Consider the following 19,873-nt stretch of genomic DNA (forward strand, 5'->3'; position numbering starts at 1 on the left):
TTGAAGATAAATTGTTGGAAGACAGCTCCTTCAAAACCATGGGCAGCCTGTTGTTGTGTCTGTATGGACTTGAACTTATAGCTGTGGCAGCAAACCTCGTTTCAGTGTGACAAGAGTAGTTTTGTCATTTGCGTGTATACATGGCGCAGGGGTTTTCTGTAGCTTGGGTCAGTGTGGCAGAGTCCCATGTGTTTACCATTCACTGGCCTTTTGCAACCTCAGCCTCAGAATATTCACTCTGTTTCATCTTTGAGGAAGCTAGTTAAGCAATTCTGGAGTGTCATATTCTGGATAATTTAGCTATTGATATATTTGAATTCTATCTGTAAAAATTGTTTTTAGATAACTTCCTGAATTGTTTCTATTAGAACATCATACATGATTTTTGATTTTTTTTTTTTAAGTTTATTTATTTTGAGAGAGAGAGAGCACATGCAAGCAGGGTAGGGGCAGAAAGAGGGAGAGAGAGAGTGTGTGCACTCGAGGGAGGGACAGAGAGAGAGGGAGAGAGAGAATCCCAAGCAGGCTCTTCACTGTCAGCACAGAGCCCAACACAAGGCTCGATCCCACAAACCGTGAGATCCTGACCTGAGCCGAAATCCAGAGTCGAACACTTAACCTACTGAGCCACCCAGGTGTCCCAGCATTGTACATGATTTTAAGTAATGCAAACTTGTGTAATAAGCTTTTAATTCAAATATATTTAAAAAAAACCTTTATGATGTGAGTTTTTAGTATATCCAAAGCAAATCATTAGTTTACAAAATTGATGGTCATTAAAATACTGAATTTTAGGTAATGAAGAGGTGAACTGCTGAGGAAGCAGAGAAAAGTTTCATCACCAGATCATTGTAAAAATATACAACAGGACAAGTGGCTATACAGGCAGACTTCTTTGGGAGAGCCTTGATCTTTTCCAGGGCAAACCTAGTTTCCAGTTTTCTGCATGCCCTTCTCCATGTACAAGGCCTTCCTTCCAAGAGATTGGTGATAATTGCTTAGCTCTTCCTTACAGCCCTGAAGTTGGGTTATTTTATAGTTAGTTTGTAATTAACGCCGGTTAGTTGTCATTTTTGAATGCTTCTAGTACTTAGTAGATTTGAAAACTGGCCATGACCTTCACCACTGGCTTTATGCATCTGGCGAATGTTCTTATTCTAAAAATTGTTTTGTGTTTTCAGAGGATCATTCAGTTCAGAGCTACTTTTGATAAACCTTCTTGTAAATATTCTCTATTGACTACTAGATTTTTAAAAATTTTCTTTGTGTAGGAAGGGGAACCTTCTGGAAAGAGAAAAGCAGAAGATGATGATAAAGCAAATAAAAAGCATAAGAAGTACGTGATCAGTGATGAAGAGGAAGAAGATGATGATTGAAGAAAAATGTGAAAACATTTTATGTATTTTTTGTACAGTTTATTAAATATGATGTAAACATGAGTTATTTTGATTGAAATGAATTGATTTGCTTTTGTGTAATTTTAATTGTAATAAAAAAAATTTTTAAAGCCAGTCTCTGCTCAGGAAATCTACTTTTCTGAAAGTGAGTTGATTTTTGTATAAGCTTCACATGAGGCCTGAGGTTTCGGTGAACTCCTGCTGCTCTTTCCCTCCCCACCCCCTCATGAAGAAGCGTCCTGGTCAGGGCCAGGTGAGGCAAGTGTGGCATGCTTCTGGGGTGCAGAGTTTTAAAGGCACAGAAAGAGCCTCTGTGATTGTTCGAGTTTGTGGGCTTCTCTAACACAGTACCATAAACTGGGTAGCTTAAAACTGCAAAAATGTGTTCTTTTACAGTTCTGGAGCCTAGAAATCCTAAGTCAAAATATTGGCAGGGCCAGCCTCCATCTAAAGGCTCTAGGGAAGAATCTTCCTTCCTTTGTCCCAGCTTCTGGGGGCTCCTGGCAGTCCCTGGCATTTGGCAGTGTAACTCCAGTCTTTCCTTGGTCTTCACATGGCACATTTCCCCTTGTGTTTGCTCTGTGTCTCTATATGTGTCCAGGTCTTCCTCTCCTTATAAGGATACCAGTCAGTGGGTTTAGGACCAACCCCAAGTCAGTGGACTTCATCTTAACTAACTATATCTGCAAAGACCCTATTGCCACATAAACTCACATTGGGAAGTTCTGGGTAGATATGAACTTTGTGGGGATTGGGGGGGAACCCTGTTCAGCCCACTATAGTAATCAAGATAAATAATAATCGTGATACAACATTTAAAAAAATTGGAACTAATGCAAAAATCCATGATGAACAAGATGTCATTTTTGTAAACAGCATCTGATGACTGGAATTAGGGTAAGGCAAGTGAAACGAGTTGCACAAGTACAGAGCTGGATGGATCCTCGCTTTACTTAAAATTTTAATATTTTCATGGGTTTTTCACACGGAGTTTTAAAAGCATTGTGCTGCAGTTTAACTTGATGACTGAGATTCTGGCACCCTTTTTTCACCCACGGTGAATGTGTCACTTGTTGCATCCCTGTCCTGGCCCTCGTTTGTCACAGCATGATGCTTGGGATCCAAAGACAAGCACCGAAGAGAGGGAACCAGGGACAAGCTGTATTACCTTTTTTAGGTTTTGTGGCTAGCATGGAAAGTCACATTGAACCAACACATTCTGTTCATTACAAGTGAGTCACTAATCGGAGGGAAATTTGAGTCGACGGAATGGCAAGGAATTTGCAGGTATGTTTTAAATTTAGCACGCACATGTCTTTTCTGTGGTGTTCTTCTACATACACTGATCTTTCACTTATGAATGGATTCCACCCTACTTCTCATGCTGTTGGTACAATCTGGGCGTGGTGGCTGTGGGAGGCTTATCCCGAAATCGGACCATAGAAAAGTGACATTGAAAGAGAAGGTCCTAAATCACCATTGTGCCACTTTCCTAACACCAAAACCTTCAGTCTCGTGCTGTTTCTTGTCTTAACAAGTTGAAACTCGTATGCCTGTTGTTGTTTTTTTTTAAGTTACTTATTTGAGAGAACAAGTGAGCAGGGGAGGGGCAGAAAGAGGGGAAGAGAATCCCAGGCAGGATCCAAGCTGTCAGCACAGAGCCCAACATGGGGCTTAATCGCATGAACCGCAAGATCACAACCTGAGCCAAAACCAAGTGTCAGACGCTAAATGGACTGAGCCACTCAGGTGCCCCTACTTTTTTTTTTTTTTAAACTAGTAGGCATGTGTGTCTGTTATTATGCTCTTATCTTGCAAGCTTAGTGATGCTGGGGCCAAGTTTCTGTAATCACATTTCATCTTTGCCAGTTGCCCCCTGTTAGGGGGCGCTGGAGGGAGACTGGAAGACTGGATAACAAATAAGAGATTGCTCCTTCCTGTTTGTTTATGGAATTTTCTAGAGGCTTCCTGTCAAGTTGCAGCTTTCCTAAGAGGCCCACAAACACTTCAGTCTCAGTAGAGGCAGTTCCTTCCCACAGCAGCTCTGTCCAATTTGCAGCTTTACCAACACTTGGAGAGTCAGCTTTATTGTACCTGCCCCTCCCAGAGGCATTAGTGCCAGCTGGACACTTTTCTTCCTCAGGTATGAGTTTCAGCTCCATACTGTAAGTTTTTAAGTTTAATAATTTCACCTCTTCTCTTTGTTCCCTCATTTCCAAAAGTGCTAACCTAAGTACAATTAAAAAAATTTTTTTAATGTTTATTTTTGAGGAAGACAGCAAGCAGGGGAGAGGCAGAGAGAGATGAGGGCACAATCTGAAGCAGTCTCCAGCTCTGAGCTGTTAGCACAGAGCCCGATGCGGGGCCCGAACTCATGAACTATGAGATCATGACCTGAGCTGAAGTTGGACGCTCAACCGACTGAACCACCCAGGCGCCTCAGTACAATTTTTAAAAAATTCTGTATAGATAACTGGTGTGTTTTCTCTTGCCCCGCTTGGACCTGACCGGGTAGTCCAGGAAACAAATCCTCAAAGAGGCGATTGGTAGGTTAGTTTGGGTTTAAATGCAGGTCTGAGCTTCTCACCGACAGGCAATGGGATTGCTGGTAATCCATGGTGTGGTGGCATGATGAATCAGATTATCTCCTATGTTTGAAGGCTTTAATGGCTGCTACACTTTGTTAGGCAGTAGTGATGATTATTTGGACTGTGGTGTGGCATGGATGCTTCTGAGTGCTCTGGAGGACTTACAGAAGAAAATTACAAGCTTAGGTCTTTAAATATTCAGCTCAGGTCATGGTCAGAGAACCAGTGAGTTCATTACAGCCCTAAAAGAATCTTCTATCTCATAATCAGAAGGCTGAGGTAGCAGGATGTTAGACAACATTTAATTGTGCAATTGCAGAATTAAAACATTAATTGAATCCACAGCTTCTTGCTATCTCTCATGTGAAAGGACATTGGATAGAGAAAGAAACTAGGAGCGGGGTGTCTGTTTGGATGAAGCTGAAAAGCTCGATTTCCTAGTCACTCTGAGACTCCCTTGCTTGTGAGAAGTTTGCTTCCCTAGGTCTGAAGAAACTGATCTTTCCTTGCTTGAAAATGTTGTAATAATGTCACCTGGGGCAGTTTGTATTCTCCTCAAGGCTCACCCTTTGCATGCTGTCTGACCCACTTGTTACCAGCAGACGCAGCGCTACGACCTCCTCAGACTCTGATGAAGAAAGCACGAACTCCCAAATGAGGAAGAACTAGCTTCCCAAAAGAATGGCAAGATTTTGCTGATACAGGGAGAAGCCTAGGGAATATGTGTGGAAGTAAATTCTAAGAATGTGAGATGAAGGACAGACTATAACACTAGCATGGGCCAAACTGGTTTGGGTACATTTAGGTACTCTGGATTTGATGTGTTAGCGCATATAGCATATAGTGAGACACGGCTCTGTAGCTGGTTGGTTAAAACAAACTCACTGGTGACCTACTTGCAATAAAGCTTCCCTGGCATTATGTGGAGGGAATCCAAAGGCTTAGGGAGATGAGCGTTGGATTAGACATACCTTGTGTTACCTGCATACCATGCCTCACCTTCTCCAACTCCATCCCCTGGGAAGGCCAGATTAAAATAATAAACATTTAATATTTCACCATTTCTGAGGGTCACGATTGGTTTAGCAGGGTCGTTGTGGCTCAGGGTCTGTGATGAGGTTGCAATCAAGACATTGGCTGAGAACACACTATCTAAAGGCTTGCCTGGAACTGAAGGATCTGTTTCCAACATGGTTCACTCTTGTGCTGTTGGCAGGAGGCCTCAGTTTGTTGCCACGTGAGCCTCTCCGTAGCAGCTTGAGTGTCTTCATGGCAGCTGGCTTCCCCTAGAGCGGGTGACCTAGAGCAGGAGAGAAAGAGCAAGGCAGAAAAGCCACAATGTCGTGCCCTAGCCTTGGAAGTGAGGTTGTATTCTATCGATCGGATAGACCAGCCATGATACGTGTTGGAGGAGACTATGCAAGGGCAGGAATACCAGAGGCAGGAACCACCAGAAAGTATCTTGAAAGCTGGCTGTCACAGCAGCTTTGCCTTCCACCAACCAACTTGGCCAACCTCCCTATCCAGAGACACTTGACAGGCTCCTGAGGGCTAGGCTCAGGGAGCCAGTCTGAGGTTGGTTGAGTGGAGAGATTTGGTTTATGAATCTTGGGAAAATGTCAAAGTGATGGGGTAAGAGCTGTGTGAAAAACTTCAGTCAGAGAAATTAATGCTGTACATTTTCTCCCAACACTGAAGGTTATAGTAGGACCATGGATCTGTTTGGAGACATAGGTGACATTTCTTCAGACAGTGATGGGGACAATGAACAATCCATTCCAGGGCAGCCTCATGTAAGTACACTCAGTAACCTCAACAGGTTCCAGTGTTGAAAGTTAAACAAGCTTCAAAGCCTGACGGGTCTGACTCCTATGGGGAGAGGACATTGATAATTGAGTAGCAATCTGAAACATCTGATAAGTGGGTGACTTTCTCAGCTGTGTTGGGAATTTGTGGATATTAGAAGGCACCGAAGGAACTGCTCAGAAGAGGTTGATGCTAAACTTTAGGGGCTAAACTCTGAAAACTCATAATTTGAAAACCTTTGGCTTAAGTTTTTCTGAACCCAAACCTGTGCCAAAAAGCATGTGCTATTTGACTTCTCTGATTTTCTCTTTCTTTCTTTCTTTCTTTCTTTCTTTCTTTCTTTCTTTCGAGAGAAGGAGAGAGAGAGAATCCCATGAAGGGCAGAGAGAGGAAGAGAGAAACAGGGTACGAACTCACCTGTAGTGGGACTTGAACTCACAAACCGTGAGATCATGACTTGAGCCAAAGTCAGATGCTTATAAGCCACCCAGGTGCCCTCTTCTCTGATTTTAATAGTTACATAGTACTGAGGGGTTGTACAATTTCACAGTTCTTTTGTTTAATGTCTTATGCAAACTAGATATGCCAACAAAATAAGTATTTTTTTCTGGTAATGCAGGCTTACAGGTCTTGTTTCCAGTGGTGGTATTGTTGGCGGAGAGGATGAAATTTTAGGGAGAGACCTGGAGGGGTTACTGACTACTTTATTCCTAAAGTGGTGCCTGAATTTACTTCCTGTCACACCTGCATCTGCCTAGTATGGGAGAGCCGGAGCATTTCTTTCTATTTTTTTTATAAAATTCTTTTAACATTTATTTTTGAGAGAGACAGAGAGAGAGAGAGCACGCATGCACACGCGCACACGTGCACACGCACAAGAGGGGGAGGGGCAGAGAGAGAGGGAGACAGAATCCAAGCAGGCTTCAGGCTCTGAGCTGTCAGCACAGAACCCAGCACGGGACTTGAACTCACACACCATGAGATCATGACCTGAGCTGAAATTGGATGCTTAACCAACTGGGCCATCCAGGTGCCCTCAGCTAGAGCATTTCTGATTTCACTTCAAGCTCTCACATTCTGATTCTCCTCTTAGGAAGAACGTGGAGTGCCTCAGGACCAACAGGAGGAAGAGCCGATTTCTGAAGGCAGAATAGAAATAGAAATCCCCAATGTCAACTCTGATTTGGGGAATGAATTGTACTTTGTTAAACTACCCAGATTTCTCAGCATAGAATCCAAGTAAGAGGACTGATTAAAGTTTTTTTTCAAGATATTAAATAAAAATAAGTGGAATATAAATGTTTTTTCTTATGAGTTGGCTAATCATAAAGATTAGAGATTCCTCATCTGAAAGGATGATGCAGGTGTTTTTCATTAGTGTAAAGCTGAAAAATGAGGTTGAGAAAGTTTGCTAGAGAAATCATAAATGTTCAGTGCGAAAGCCACTGTGACTAGAAAAGACCATGATCTTGGACAACAACATAGTATTGGGTATTTTTCATGAAGCATCGTGAGTGTAAGCTCTTATGCAATTAAACATGATACTTTCCTTTAAAAATGGTGAAAGATGGACCATATGTTATTTATATTTCAGAAAATGTAATTCTTCGAATAAGACTTCGAATTATTAGTCACATTTGGATTTTATTTCAGATGTGTTAAAATCAAATTTCAAGAAAGTACACTAATTTGCATACTTGCTTGAAGTTTTACATGAAGTGACTTGTCTACTCTGACTTTTTAAAAACACCTTGGTGCATGTTGTAAATATTATTATTATTTTACAGCATTAACAATATTCATTACTAGATATGGCTAACCTGAGATTAAAAAACCATTTTTAGACCTTTTGATCCTCAGTATTATGAAGACGAATTTGAAGGTGTGAAAGTGCTTGATGAGGAAGATAGAACCATGTTAAAATTGAAGGTACCATTCTGTACTTGTTTCCTTTTTTTTTTTTTAAGTTTTTCATAAAACAGAGATAATGATTTGAGACTTGAGATTATGAAATGATGTTTTATGTTTACTCTTCAGTCAACAAACAGCTGTTCAGACCAAGGTCTGAAATGTCTCTTCAGAATGTTTTTAGGGGAGAAGTTACATAGCCTCATAGTCCCTGAAATTGTCACTTTTCTAACCTTTTTTTTTTTTTTGCAGTTGTAATTTTTCAATGGAAGTAAAGATAAAAATTCTTGAAAATTGTTAGTTCATTTTTTAAAAATGTTTATTTTTTGAGAGAGACAGAGACAGAATGCAAGTGGGTTGGGACAGAGAGAGAGCGGGAGGCACAGAATCTGAAGCAGGCTCCAGGCTCTGAGCTGTCAGCACAGAGCCCGATGCGGGGCTCGAACTCACGAGCTGTGAGATCATGACCTGAGCTGAAGTCGGATGCTCAACTGACTGAGCCACCCAGGCGCCCCTAGTTACTTCATTTCGTATAAACATAGGTATATGGAACTGCCTCTACATGTTACAGTAGACTTCCCACAATAGAAATCTCTCAGGCTCTTTCTGGAAATTCAGACCATGTACAAAGAGATGCCTTGTCTTGAGATGTTTCCTCTTGAGAAGGCCTGGGATGGCTGTACACTCTACTGCTCACACAGGGCGTCATGAGCTATTGCTGGAGGCAGAACCAATTTTTACGCTACCTTCATGATTTGGGGTTCCCTACTATATGGGTAGGACAAATTTGAACTAAACAAACCCAAAAAAACAAAAAACAAACAGGGCAAAGCACAAGTCTTAATTTTTTTAATTGTTAAGAGTATCTTAAGTGTATATTCTTTTATTTACTTTTTTTTTTTTTTTTTTAACATAATGCCCAGAGCTTCCTTGTCTTACTAGGCCAGGCTTACTAGTCCTCCCTTCACTGGGTTCATAGCCCTTCAAGTGGACTTAACAGTAGGCAGAGATCTCTATGTTAACTGCCCATCTCATGTAGACTCAAAGCCTCATCCTTTCTTTGAACTTTTGGTGTGTCTGGTAATACCTCCGTCCTGCATTGTCCTTGGCTTTTACCTCCACTGTTATAAACTAGAGCTTAGGAAAGATTAAAAAATTTTTTTATTTTTATTTTTATTTTCGAGAGAGAGAGAGAGAGAGCACAAGCAGGGGAGGGCAGAGAGAGAGGGAGACACAGAATCTGAAGCCGGCTCCAGGCTCTGAGCTTGTCTGCACAGAGCCCAACATGGGGCTTGAACCCACAAACCACAAGATCATGACCTGAGCTGAAGTCTGACTCTTAACCAACTGAGCCACCTGGGAGCCCCAAGCTTAGGAAAAATTTAAACAAAATGGTTAGTTTAACCAATATCTCTAGGTATTCGTAGTAGGAGTGTTTCAGTGTTTCTTCATCAGCTATTTTGGAAGCTTCTTTTATCACTACATACGAATTCTTGGCACATGATTATAAGTCACTTGAGGAAATGAAGAACATGCAGTTTAGTTACACTCGTTTTGTAATGCCCTTGTATTTTGAACCAGGTGGAAAATACTATAAGATGGAGGAAACGCCGGGATGAGGAAGGGAATGAAATTAAAGAAAGCAATACTCGGATAGTCAAGTGGTCAGATGGAAGGTGAGCCCATAATGCCTGAAGAGCATTGACAGACCCGGAGGGAGGCCTGGGAGGCGTGGAGTTCTCCATGTGGGACCTTACTTTGGGGTCCTCTTTCACTAAAGAATTAACAAAATCTAGGCCTCTGGGAGGACACTTTAGAAATGGGCCCAAGATGTGATCAGATTCATGGTATCTGCCTTATCCGAGTGAGTTCTCAATGCTCGCTCCCATGCGTCAGGTGCTACTGGACAGTATAAATTGGTATTTTGGAAAAAATGTTTCTGTTTCACTAATGAAATGGTAGAGATTGGGAAAGTGACAAAACTATTATGTCTCAAATGGGAAGGAGAAGGAGTTTTACCACCTTTTGCTTTAAAAGGGCATAAGTTGGGGCGCCTGGGTGGCTCAGTCGGTTACGCATCCGGCTTTGGCTCAGGTCATGATCTCATAGTCCTTGAGTTCGAGCCCCGCGTTGGGCTCTGTGCTGACAGCGCAGAGCCTGGAGCCTGCTTCGGATTCTGTGTCTCCCTCTCTCTCTGCCCCTCCCCGCTCATGCTCTGTCTCTCTCTGTCTCAAAAATAAATAAAAACATTTAAAAAAATTAAAAAAAAAAACAAAAGGGCATGAGTTATTTACGGCATCTCTGTTTTTCTCACGAGTTCAGTGCACAGTTGCACAGCATTTTAAGTAAAGCCTATAGGGGAGAATGGGAATTGTAGGATTCGTTACATGTCCAGTCCAGCACTGACCGGTGTCTCGTTTCCAGCCTTTCCCTGCATCTGGGCAATGAAGTGTTTGATGTCTACAAGGCCCCCCTGCAGGGCAATTACAACCACCTGTTCGTTCGAGAAGACACAGGTCTACAGGGACAAGCCGTCTTCAAAGCCAAGCTCACCTTCAGGTAACCTTCATACTGACGTGTTGGTACTGGCTGTTAAAGAGCAGCCAGGCCGAGAGGCCGTTCAGAAGGCCTGACTCAGCCCTGACATAATTTCGGGGTGCAGCTCACCAGGGGACGTGCTCGGTTCCCATGCTGTTTTTTCACTTTTGCTACAAGTTGCTGTCTCTCAGGGAGCCAGTTCATGCTATCGAAACCACCACAAGACCAGTATGTAAGCCGGGAGACCAGTGAATGAATTCACCTTGGTCAAGGCACCGGGTAGGAGGCCTAGAGGACTGGTCTACGCAGCTCCGCGTCTCAGTGCCCTTCCCCGTGAGAGGAACACAGCTGGCAGGCGGGCGGATCGTGAGCGTGTCGTTGGCGTGTGCACACGTCAGAGGCGGGGGAGGGGCTGGACAGGCTGCGGCTTGACCCCAAGCGGAGAGGCACTGCACCCCTGTGCTGCGGCGGCCTTGTTGGGCGCTTTTCCTCCTCCGCTCCTTCGCGCACCTTGCCTCTGAAGATTACAGCACTGTTGTCCATCTTGCAGCTCTCCTTGAAGTGGGGCACTTAACAGATGAACGGTGCGCACAGGGTTTCTTTCTTGGGGTCACGGAAATGTCCTAAAATCGGATTGTTGTAATGGTTACACCAGTTGTAATTTAAAAAGTCGTTTACGCGTTGCCTGGGTGCCTCAGTTGGTTAAGCACCGACTTCGGCTCAGGTCATGATCTCGGGGTTCGGGGTTCATGGCTTCCAGCGCCCCGCCCCATCCCCCATTGGGCTCAGCTTAGAGGCTGGAGCCTGCTTCAGATTCTGTGTCTCCCTCTCTCTCTGCCCCTCCCCCGCTCGCTCGCGCTGTCTCTGTCTCTCTGTCTCTCTCTCTGTCTCTCTCTGTCTCTCTGTCTCTCTCTCGCGCGCGCGCGCTCTTGCTCTCTCAAAAATAAACATTAACAATTTTTTTCTAAAAAGTTTATTTACTTGTGTATTTACTTGTTTATTTACTTGTGTATTAAAATGAGTGAATTTTATGATATGTAAATTATACTCAAATCTGTTGCTCTGTTTTAAAGATTAACAGCACTGAGGTTTAGACGTTAACAGACAGTGTCTGACTTCTGTGCAAGCTTGAAGGAAGAGTCTCAATCTCACTAGTTTTTAGTGTCCTTATCTGTAAATTGGAGATAATATCTACTTCACAGAATGGTGTGTCAGTTAAGTCAAATAATACATTAGATGGCATGCAGTGTGGAGACCTGGCATAATAAACATTGTTCGGATCCAACCTCTTAATGAGCTTTTCTCCAGTGGTGTAAAAGACAAACAATTCTACAGCGTGCTTTTTTCCCCGTTGTGCCCCGTGTTCCACACTCCTTATGTCCCATCTCTCGACAGCCTCAGAGACTCTCCTAAGGATCATTCTTTCTTTCTGATGTGCCACCAATCTGCCTTCCTTGAGCCAGGAATGTTTTCTGCACCAGCTGTTCCTGTCCTCTGGGCTATATCGTGAGGCCTCCTTGCCTTGCCCTTCCTTCTAATTGTATTTCAGATAAAGGGACTTTTAGTTCTTGAGTCAGGACTTGTGGCCTCTGCACCACCCTCACAGACCTGAGATTTCATATCCCTTCTCTTTCTGCTTGTCGTCAGGGATTTCTTTGTAAAAGCCCTTGACCCTGCTGCCTGCTCTCCTTTTTTCTCCACTTGGTGCTTCAGCCCCTCGGCATCCCCCTGGGAGAAGGGACAGAGGGAGGAACAAGAGAAGGAGGAAGCCTCAGAGCGCCAGGACCTGAGGCCCAGTGTCCTTCATCTGCTAAAGGGGAAGGGGTCATCGTCATAGCTGTTTGTGCTCTCGGTTTGATCACCTGCGATGTTCTTAGTCAACAGTGGGGCATTCTTGTCCATCTCCCAGCAGACCTCACTCTACAGACAGTGTCACACATAGAAAGATGACCCTGCTGCTTGCTAATAGATGCTCAAGGACGCAGAAGATTAGAATCTTACCAATGGCTGGTTGTGATCCTGAGTGCCAGCACACTGAAATGATTAAGGTACGTTTGCTAAGCTCTATGCTGGGATTTTTTTGGGGGTATTACAGGCTTACTCTCCAGAATATTAATTCACAATTTTGTATTGCCACAACCATTTTATTTCTTATAGTTATCAGGGAGTCAACTTAAACCTAAGTGTGTGGTTAACCCTAGTAATATCAGTGGCTTCTGGTGAGATGTAGCAAATCAGACACTCAGGTGTTCTCTCTCCAGTTCATGAGATTTCAGGGAGAAATCTGACAGGTTTTATGACAGGTATCATAAAACTTTGTGAGATATGAAGTGCTGGGAAGGTCAAAAGGACATTCCTGACTCACTCAACTAGGCTCTGTCTTGTGAACACCAGTGTGTGGATCGCCAGGCAGAGAAGGGTGTGAAGGGTGTGAAAGTTCTACTTTGGGGCTCAGGGACCCTCCCCTGCCAGCACCTCCCCATCCTGTCATCAGGAGCGACGGGGAGCTCTCTGGGGTGAGGGGCCCTGACAGGAATATCTGAGCACCGTTGTAGTTTGATGGAGCCTGAGCAAGTTGGGTTGTCTGTCTCAGGGATTAACAGAAACGGCCGCCCTCAGGCGTCCACTGGGCAAGGATGAGGTTCTTCAGGCTGGTTGCTGCTCTCCAGACTCTGACTGACGGGCAGCACAAGGGGACGCTGCAGCTCCCCGGGCCGTGCCTGTGCCAGTTCTGATCGGCCGCTGGTGCGAGAGAGCCCTCAGCCTCTTCACCCTGTGTTACCTTCACGCCTTAGAACTAAAGGGAGTGATCGCTGTGTGGTAACAGGTGTGGAATGGAGACAACTATATTCTAAAGACAAGAATTGTAGTAAACGTAGGTTCAAGTGAGCACAGAGGTAGTTCATATTTTTAAGTTAAATGGTTGATTTGCTTCTTTACAGAAAAAGGAACGTTTGAGGGCTTCTACTCAGCAGACAGTCCATCTGTGGGAGGGGCGGAACCAGCAGGGGCTGGGTGTCCCCTACCAGGACCCCAATAGTGTCCATGAGGAAGAGGAAGGCATCAAAGCCGTGAAAAACCATAACCAAGGGGACCTTTGAGGTAAGCTGGGCATGGAGGTAACATTTCCTCATCTGAGGGCCACAGAGACTGATGGCCTTTTACTCTCTCTCCTGCTGTTACTTACTTAGGACAATGGTACAAAGGCCTTTGTTTTTATTTTGTGTTTGTTAGGGTCACTTTCCCACAGAAAAGCTTAGCTGGGAAGGTAAGGCACCCCCAAAATAAAAAAAAAATCAATTAAATAATTCTTGTTCTTATGGAGGGAAAATGTGTAATAGAGTTTGCTGCTTGTATAATTGACCCATTATTTAAACATTGTAGTTTCTTAATGTGATCATAAAACCTCTTGGGTGTTTAAAAGTGATGAATCTGAGAACAAAACCTCTCATATCTGTCATTTCAGCATGTCTGCAAGTTATATACACTTTTTCTCATCAAAACTTTAAAAATGTTGTTGGCTCTTCAAGGGAAAATGTAAGTGGGAAGCAACAATATTCAGAAGAAAAGCTCAGGAATAAACAGGTCTTCATCTTTGAAGTTCATTCCCACGTCTGGAGTTCGAGTTCCTTTACTTTCAGAGGAATGAGCTAGAATCTATTTTTCAGACAGTGATGGGGATCAGAAGAAGAAAAGGCTCAAAGATTACTGAGAGCAAGGAAGGTCACCAGTGATGAGATAGAACCAAATTTGTTCAATTCTAAGGGGGTTTGTCCTGAACCCAGGAGCCAACTCCTGGACTAAAAATTTGCTCACAGCCCTGGGGCACAGACAGATGTTTGTATACTTCACTGAGACTCTGGGAGATTAATGTAGTGACAGGACCAGGAGTGACCCAGAGGAGGGTCTGACCCCTGTGATCAGGTGCATGTTGGAAGACTGCTCAGAGAAGAAGATCCCTCACTGGTGGTGAAGAAAGTGTTAGCTGTGTATACACCGACCAGGCAGGCGTTCTAGGTAGGTAGAAAGGCCTGTGAGGAAATGTGTGGGGCCCTGAGTCGCCACCACACTCAACAGGAGAGGGACCGATAGCTCTGTGTGGTGGAGCAAGACGTCCATCATGTTCATCGTGGTAACTGGGCGTTCTTATTGTTTGGGTGTATGAGTAGTTGAGGGTTATTCCATTTCCATGTTATTAAAATATTTTCCCTTTAATTATTTCCTTTTCTACTTATAAGTGAAAATAAATTTTCAGTCTTAAATATACAAGGGAATCATATTTACCAAGTAAATATATAAGGGCAAAATGGGGGGCGCCTGGGTGGCGCAGTTGGTTAAGCGTCCGACTTCAGCCAGGTCACGATCTCGCGGTCCGTGAGTTCGAGCCCCGCGTCGGGCTCTGGGCTGATGGCTCAGAGCCTGGAGCCTGTTTCCCATTCTGTGTCTCCCTCTCTCTCTGCCCCTCCCCCGTTCATGCTCTGTCTCTCTCTGTCCCAAAAATAAATAAACGTTGAAAAAAAAAAAAAATAAGGGCAAAATGGGAATTATTGCCCATATGCCATATTAAAAAAATTTTTGTTAATGTTTATTTTTGAAGGAGAGACAGAACGTGAGTGGGGGAGGGGCAGAAAGCGAGGGAGACACAGAATCTGAAGCAGGCTCCAGGCTCTGAGCTGTCAGCACAAAGCCCAGTGTGGGCCTTAAACTCATGAACTGCGAGATCATGACCTGAGCTGAAGTCGGACGCTTAACCGACTGAGCCAGCCAGGTGCCCCTGCCCATATGCCATATTAATTAATTCACTGTTTTCTGAACACTTAACATGCTTCACTCCGGGTCTGGAGTCACAGGTGGGAGTAAACATTTCAGTAACACAAATGTTGAGCATGTCAGTTAAGCGCTGGTCACCTGTCCAAGGGAAGCATTCGTTTTTCATGTAGAAAATAGATTTAAAACTTTAAAAGCATACTGAGAAAGCACATAAAATGCAAGCAGTCATTTTTAAAAATCCATAGGCTTTAAAATACTTTTAGATAGGGAAAGTGAAATATTGAGGAAGCAGGAAAACATATTTCAAGTAGTATGATTGGAATGTCAGTACAGAGTGAGGAGGGAGTGTCCCTCCTGCCCTGACCACTGCCCGGGGGCAGCCTGGGGTTCGTATGGCCTGACCAGCTGGAGACAGTGTCTGTGGAGATGGGTCGCTGCTGGGCGGTCACCTTCTAATATGAAGGACTGGCTCCCCCATCAGCTCAAGACTACTTTTTTTGGAAATTTTTATTTTAATTCCAGTTAGTTAACATACAGTGTTATGTTAGTTTCAGATGTACAATATAGTGATTCGACACTTCCGTGTGACACCCAGGGCTCATCACAGTGAGTGCGCTCCTTAATCCCCATCACCCACCTCCCTACCTCCCCTCAGTTTGTTCTCTAGAGTTAAGAATCTGTTTCTTGGTTTCTTTCCCCACCCCCTTTGTTCATTTGTTTAAGTTTTACACGAGTGAAATATGGTGTTTCTCTCTGATTTGTTTCACTTAGCATTATACTCTCTAGCTCCGTCCATGACATTGCAAATGGCAAGATTTCATTCATTTTTATGCTGAATAATATTCCATTGTATATACCACATCTTCTTTATCCATTCTTTTAGCGATGGACACTTGGGGGGCTGCTTCCATATCTTGACTATTGTATGTAATACTGCTATAAACATCAGGGTGCATGTATCCCTTTGAATTACTGTTTTTGTATTCTTTGGGTAAATACCCAGTAGTGCAATTGCTGGATCATAGGGTAATTCTGTTCTTAACTTTTTGAGGAAACTCTATATTGTTTTCCACAGTGGCTGCACCAGTTTGCAATCCCATCCACAGTGCAAGAGGGTTCCTTTTTGTCCACATCCTTGCCAGAACTTGTTTTTTATGTTTCTGATTTTAGTCATTCTACAGGTATGAGGTGATATCTCATAGTCCTTTTGATTTGCATTTCCCTGATGATTAATGATGATGAGTATCTTTTCATGTCTGTTCGCCATCTGTAGGTCTCCTTTGGAGAAAAGTCTGTTCATGTCCTCTGCCCATTTTTAATTGGATTTTTTGGGTTTTTTGGTATTGAATTTTATAAATTCTTTATATATTTTGGATACTCTTTATCAGATGTGTCATTTGCAAATATCATCTCCCATTCTGTAGTTTGCCTTTTTGTTTTGTTGTTTTCTTCATTGTGCAGCTTTTTTTATTTTGATGTAGACCCAATAGTTTATTTTTGCTGTTGTTTCTCTGGCCTCAGAGGACCTATCTAGAAAAAAGTTGCTGTGGTGGATGTCAGAGAAATTACTGCCTGTGCTGTCTTCCAGGATTTTTATGGTTTCAGGTCTCATATTTAGGTCTTTAATCCGTTTTGAATTCACTTTTGTGTATGGTGTGAGAAGGTGGTCCAATTTCATTCTTTTGCATGTGGCTATTCAGTTTTCCCAACACCATTTTTTGAAGAGACTTTTTTTCCACTGGGTATTTTTTCCTGCCTTGTTGAAGATTAAGTGACCGTATACTTAGGGGTTTATCTCTGGGTTTTCTATTCTGTTCTTTTGATCTGTGTGTCTATTTTTGTGCCAGTACATACTGTTTTGATTACTACAGCTATATAACTTGAAGTCTGGAATTATGATACCTCCAGATTTGTTTTTCTTTTTCAAGAGTGCTTTGGCTCCTGGGTCCTTTGTGGCTCCATACACTTTTACGATTGTTCTGGTTCTGTGAAAAATGCTGTTGGTATTTTGATAGAGATTGCATTAAAGATTTAGATTACTTTGGGTGGTATAGACATTTTAACAGTATTTCTTCTTCCAGTATAGGAGCATGAAATGTCTTTCCCTTTGTGTTCTCTTTCTTTCATCCGTGTTTTATAGTTTTTAGAGTACAGGTCATTCACCTCTTAGGTCAGGTTTATTCTTAGGTATCCTATTATTTTGAGTACAATTGTAAATGGGGTTGTTTTAATCTTACTCCTGCTTCATTATTGCTGTTTAGAAACGCAACAGATTTCTGTACATTGATTTTGTATCCTGTGACATTGCTGAACTCACGTTACAAGTTCTAGTAATTTTTTGGTGGAGTCTTTCAGGTTTTGTAATGTTTATTTAGTTTTGAGAGAGAGTGTAAATTGGGGGGGGCAGCAAAAGAGGGGGACAGAGGATCCAAAGCGGGCTCTGCGCTGACAGCAGTGAGCCCGTTGCGGGGCTCAGACTCACAATCTGTGAGATCATGACCTGAGCCGAAGTTGGACGATCAAACGACAAAGCCACCCAGACGTCCCTTGGGTTTTCTATATACAATTTCGTGTCATCTGCAAATAGTGGAATATTCACCTCTTCCTGATTTGGCTGCCTTTTATTTCTTTATGTTGTCTAATTACTATGGCTAGGACTTAGAGTACTGTGTTAAATAAAAGTGGTGAGAGTGGACATCTTTGTCTTGTTCCTGACCTTAGAGGAAAGGCGCTCAGTTTTTCCCCATTAAGGATGATGTTAGCTGTAGGTTTTTCATAGATGGCCTTTATTATGTTGAGGTATGTTCCCTCTAAATCCATTTTATTGAAGGCTTTTACCATGAATGGATGTTGTACTTTGTCAGATGCTTTTTCTGCATCTATTGAAATCATATTCTTATCCTTTCTCTTATTGATGTGCTATATTAAATTGCAAATGCTGCAGCATACCACCCTTGCAACCCAGGAATAAATCCCACTTGGTCATGGTTTAGTGAATGATTTTTTTATTTTTATTAAAATTTTTTAAAATATTTATTTTAATCTTTATTTTTGAGAGAGAGAGAGACAGAGTGTGAGCAGGGGAGGAACAGAGAGAGAGGGAGACACAGAATGTGAAGCAGGCTTCAGGCTCTGAGCTATTAGCACAGAGCCTGATTTGGGGACCTGAGCTGAAGTCAGGCATTTAACCGACTGAGGCACCCAGGCGCTCCAATGTTTGTTTATTTTTGAGAGACAGAATGTGAGCTGGGGAAGGACAGAGAGAGAGGGAGACACAGAATCCGAAGCAAGCTCTGGACTCTGAGCTGTCAGCACAGAGCCCAATGTGGGCTCGAACTCACAGACTGCGAGATCATGATCTGAGCTGAAGTCAGATGCTTAACCAACTGAGCCACCCAGGTGTCCCTATTTTTTAAATGTATTGTTGGATTCAGTTTGCTGAATCCAGTTTGTAGTATTTTGTTGACGATAGCTGAGAACTACTTTGGACAAAATTTCTAGAAATGTTTGATACTGAATTTTACATCTTATCTCGTATCTGTTTAGGAGGTGAGCCCTCCAGAAAAAGAAGAGCAGAGGTTAAAGAGGAAGAACATGACTCAAGTATGAAGTGTGTGCTCATTGTGTACAGTTGACCCTTGAACACAGATCTGAACTGCGCTGGTCCATTTACACACGGTTTTTTGATATAATGTATTTTCTCTTCCTTGTAGCTTTCTTAATAGCATTTTCTTTAGCTTACTTTATTGTGAGCATAGTATATAATACATTAAACACGCGAGATATGTATTAACTGTTATCAATAAGGCTTCTGGTAAAGAGTAGGCTATTAGTAGTTAAGTTTCTGGGGGTCAAAAGTTGTATTTGGATTTTCGACTGTGCAGGGTTTGGGCACCCCTAACCCCAACATTGTCAGATGCATATTATTTTCCACAGTTTATTTTTTCAATAATTTTTTTTTAATGTTTATTTTTGGGAGAGACAGAGCATGAGCAAGGGAGGGGCAGAGAGAGAGGGAGACACAGACTCCGAAGCAGGAAGCAGGCTCCAGGCTCCAAGCTGTCTGCACAGAGCCTAACGGGGAGCTCAAACTCATGAACCACAAAATCACAACAAGCTGAGGTCGGACGCTTCACTGAGCCACCCAGGTGCCCCATCAACAGTTTGTTTTAAAGAAATGGTTAAATGACTTGTTTTGATTGAAATGATAAATCGAGTTGCTTTTGCATAATCCTAGTTGTGAATAAAAAATGTTCAAAAGCAAGCCTGTGACTTTAGAAGATCCATTTTTCCCAAGGAAGAAACTTGTTTTGGTAACTGCTCTGGGTCTTAGGTTTTTGTGCATTTCGGCCGCTCTGCCCCACCTCATCCTCCTGGCTGGGCCCAGAGGTGGGCTTAGGTTCGGGTCAGGTATCGCATCTTCCCATATGTCTTCCTGTCCTACCTAGCTGTGTTCAGGCCTCTTCTGTGCTTTGTCATCTCCACCGGCATGGCACCACCACTGACCACCTCGCCCTGGATCTTGTCAGAGCAGGTACAGCATCGGAGGGCTCATTGGACACTGGGTGCTTTGCCTAGTGCTGAACTGGTCCTACCAGTTCTAGTCCTCAGAACAACGTGAAAGGTGGGTACTCTTATTTCCATTTTGGACCTGAAAGGTGGGGTCGAAAGAACTTTGAGACCTCTATCCAAAGCTTTTTCTCCCAAGTAAAAAAATAAGCATTTTTGAGAGAAGGGTCATGAGCTTTTATATGGAGCAATCACAAGGTTAAGCAGATACATTAGTGGCCTTCTGGAGAAAGACACCCAAAATACCTGAGATAAACAGTCACCATAAAATTTAGAGAAAAGAGCAGTGGGAAACAA

At 43.0% G+C, this 19,873-nt stretch overlaps 2 protein-coding genes across 6 annotated transcripts in view; both read left to right on the top strand.

Annotated features, from left to right (window-relative positions):
- LEO1 (LEO1 homolog, Paf1/RNA polymerase II complex component) overlaps positions 1 to 1,512 on the top strand; it is a 75,730-nt gene extending 74,218 nt beyond the window's left edge. For all 5 annotated transcript variants that reach the window (XM_045449730.1, XM_045449731.1, XM_045449729.1 and 2 more), the window contains one exon: positions 1,272 to 1,512. In XM_045449730.1, the coding sequence (XP_045305686.1) occupies positions 1,272 to 1,376 (105 nt within the window). In that variant the 3' untranslated portion in view covers positions 1,377 to 1,512. The remainder of the gene's footprint in view (positions 1 to 1,271) is intronic.
- Positions 1,513 to 6,755: 5,243 nt separating this feature from the next.
- Positions 6,756 to 19,024, top strand: LOC123583015 (RNA polymerase-associated protein LEO1-like). The gene is made up of 7 exons (XM_045449735.1): positions 6,756 to 7,030; positions 7,636 to 7,720; positions 9,281 to 9,375; positions 10,124 to 10,258; positions 12,150 to 12,285; positions 13,180 to 13,339; positions 18,554 to 19,024. Exons 2-6 carry the CDS (start codon positions 7,706 to 7,708, stop codon positions 13,336 to 13,338), a joined length of 540 nt encoding a protein of 179 aa, XP_045305691.1. The 5' UTR covers positions 6,756 to 7,030; positions 7,636 to 7,705; the 3' UTR covers position 13,339; positions 18,554 to 19,024.
- Positions 19,025 to 19,873: the final 849 nt, after the last annotated feature.

Source organism: Leopardus geoffroyi, chromosome B3 (genome assembly GCF_018350155.1).
Source record: "Leopardus geoffroyi isolate Oge1 chromosome B3, O.geoffroyi_Oge1_pat1.0, whole genome shotgun sequence".
NCBI classification, from domain to species: Eukaryota; Metazoa; Chordata; class Mammalia; order Carnivora; family Felidae; genus Leopardus; species Leopardus geoffroyi.

Bases quoted from the DNA above. Each gene is read 5' to 3' on its own strand.
- LOC123583015 (XM_045449735.1), top strand. The intron at 10,259-12,149 runs GTAACCTTCATA...ATCTCCCAGCAG, and splicing joins AAAGCCAAGCTCACCTTCAG to ACCTCACTCTACAGACAGTG. The intron at 12,286-13,179 runs GTACGTTTGCTA...GCTTCTTTACAG, and splicing joins AGCACACTGAAATGATTAAG to AAAAAGGAACGTTTGAGGGC.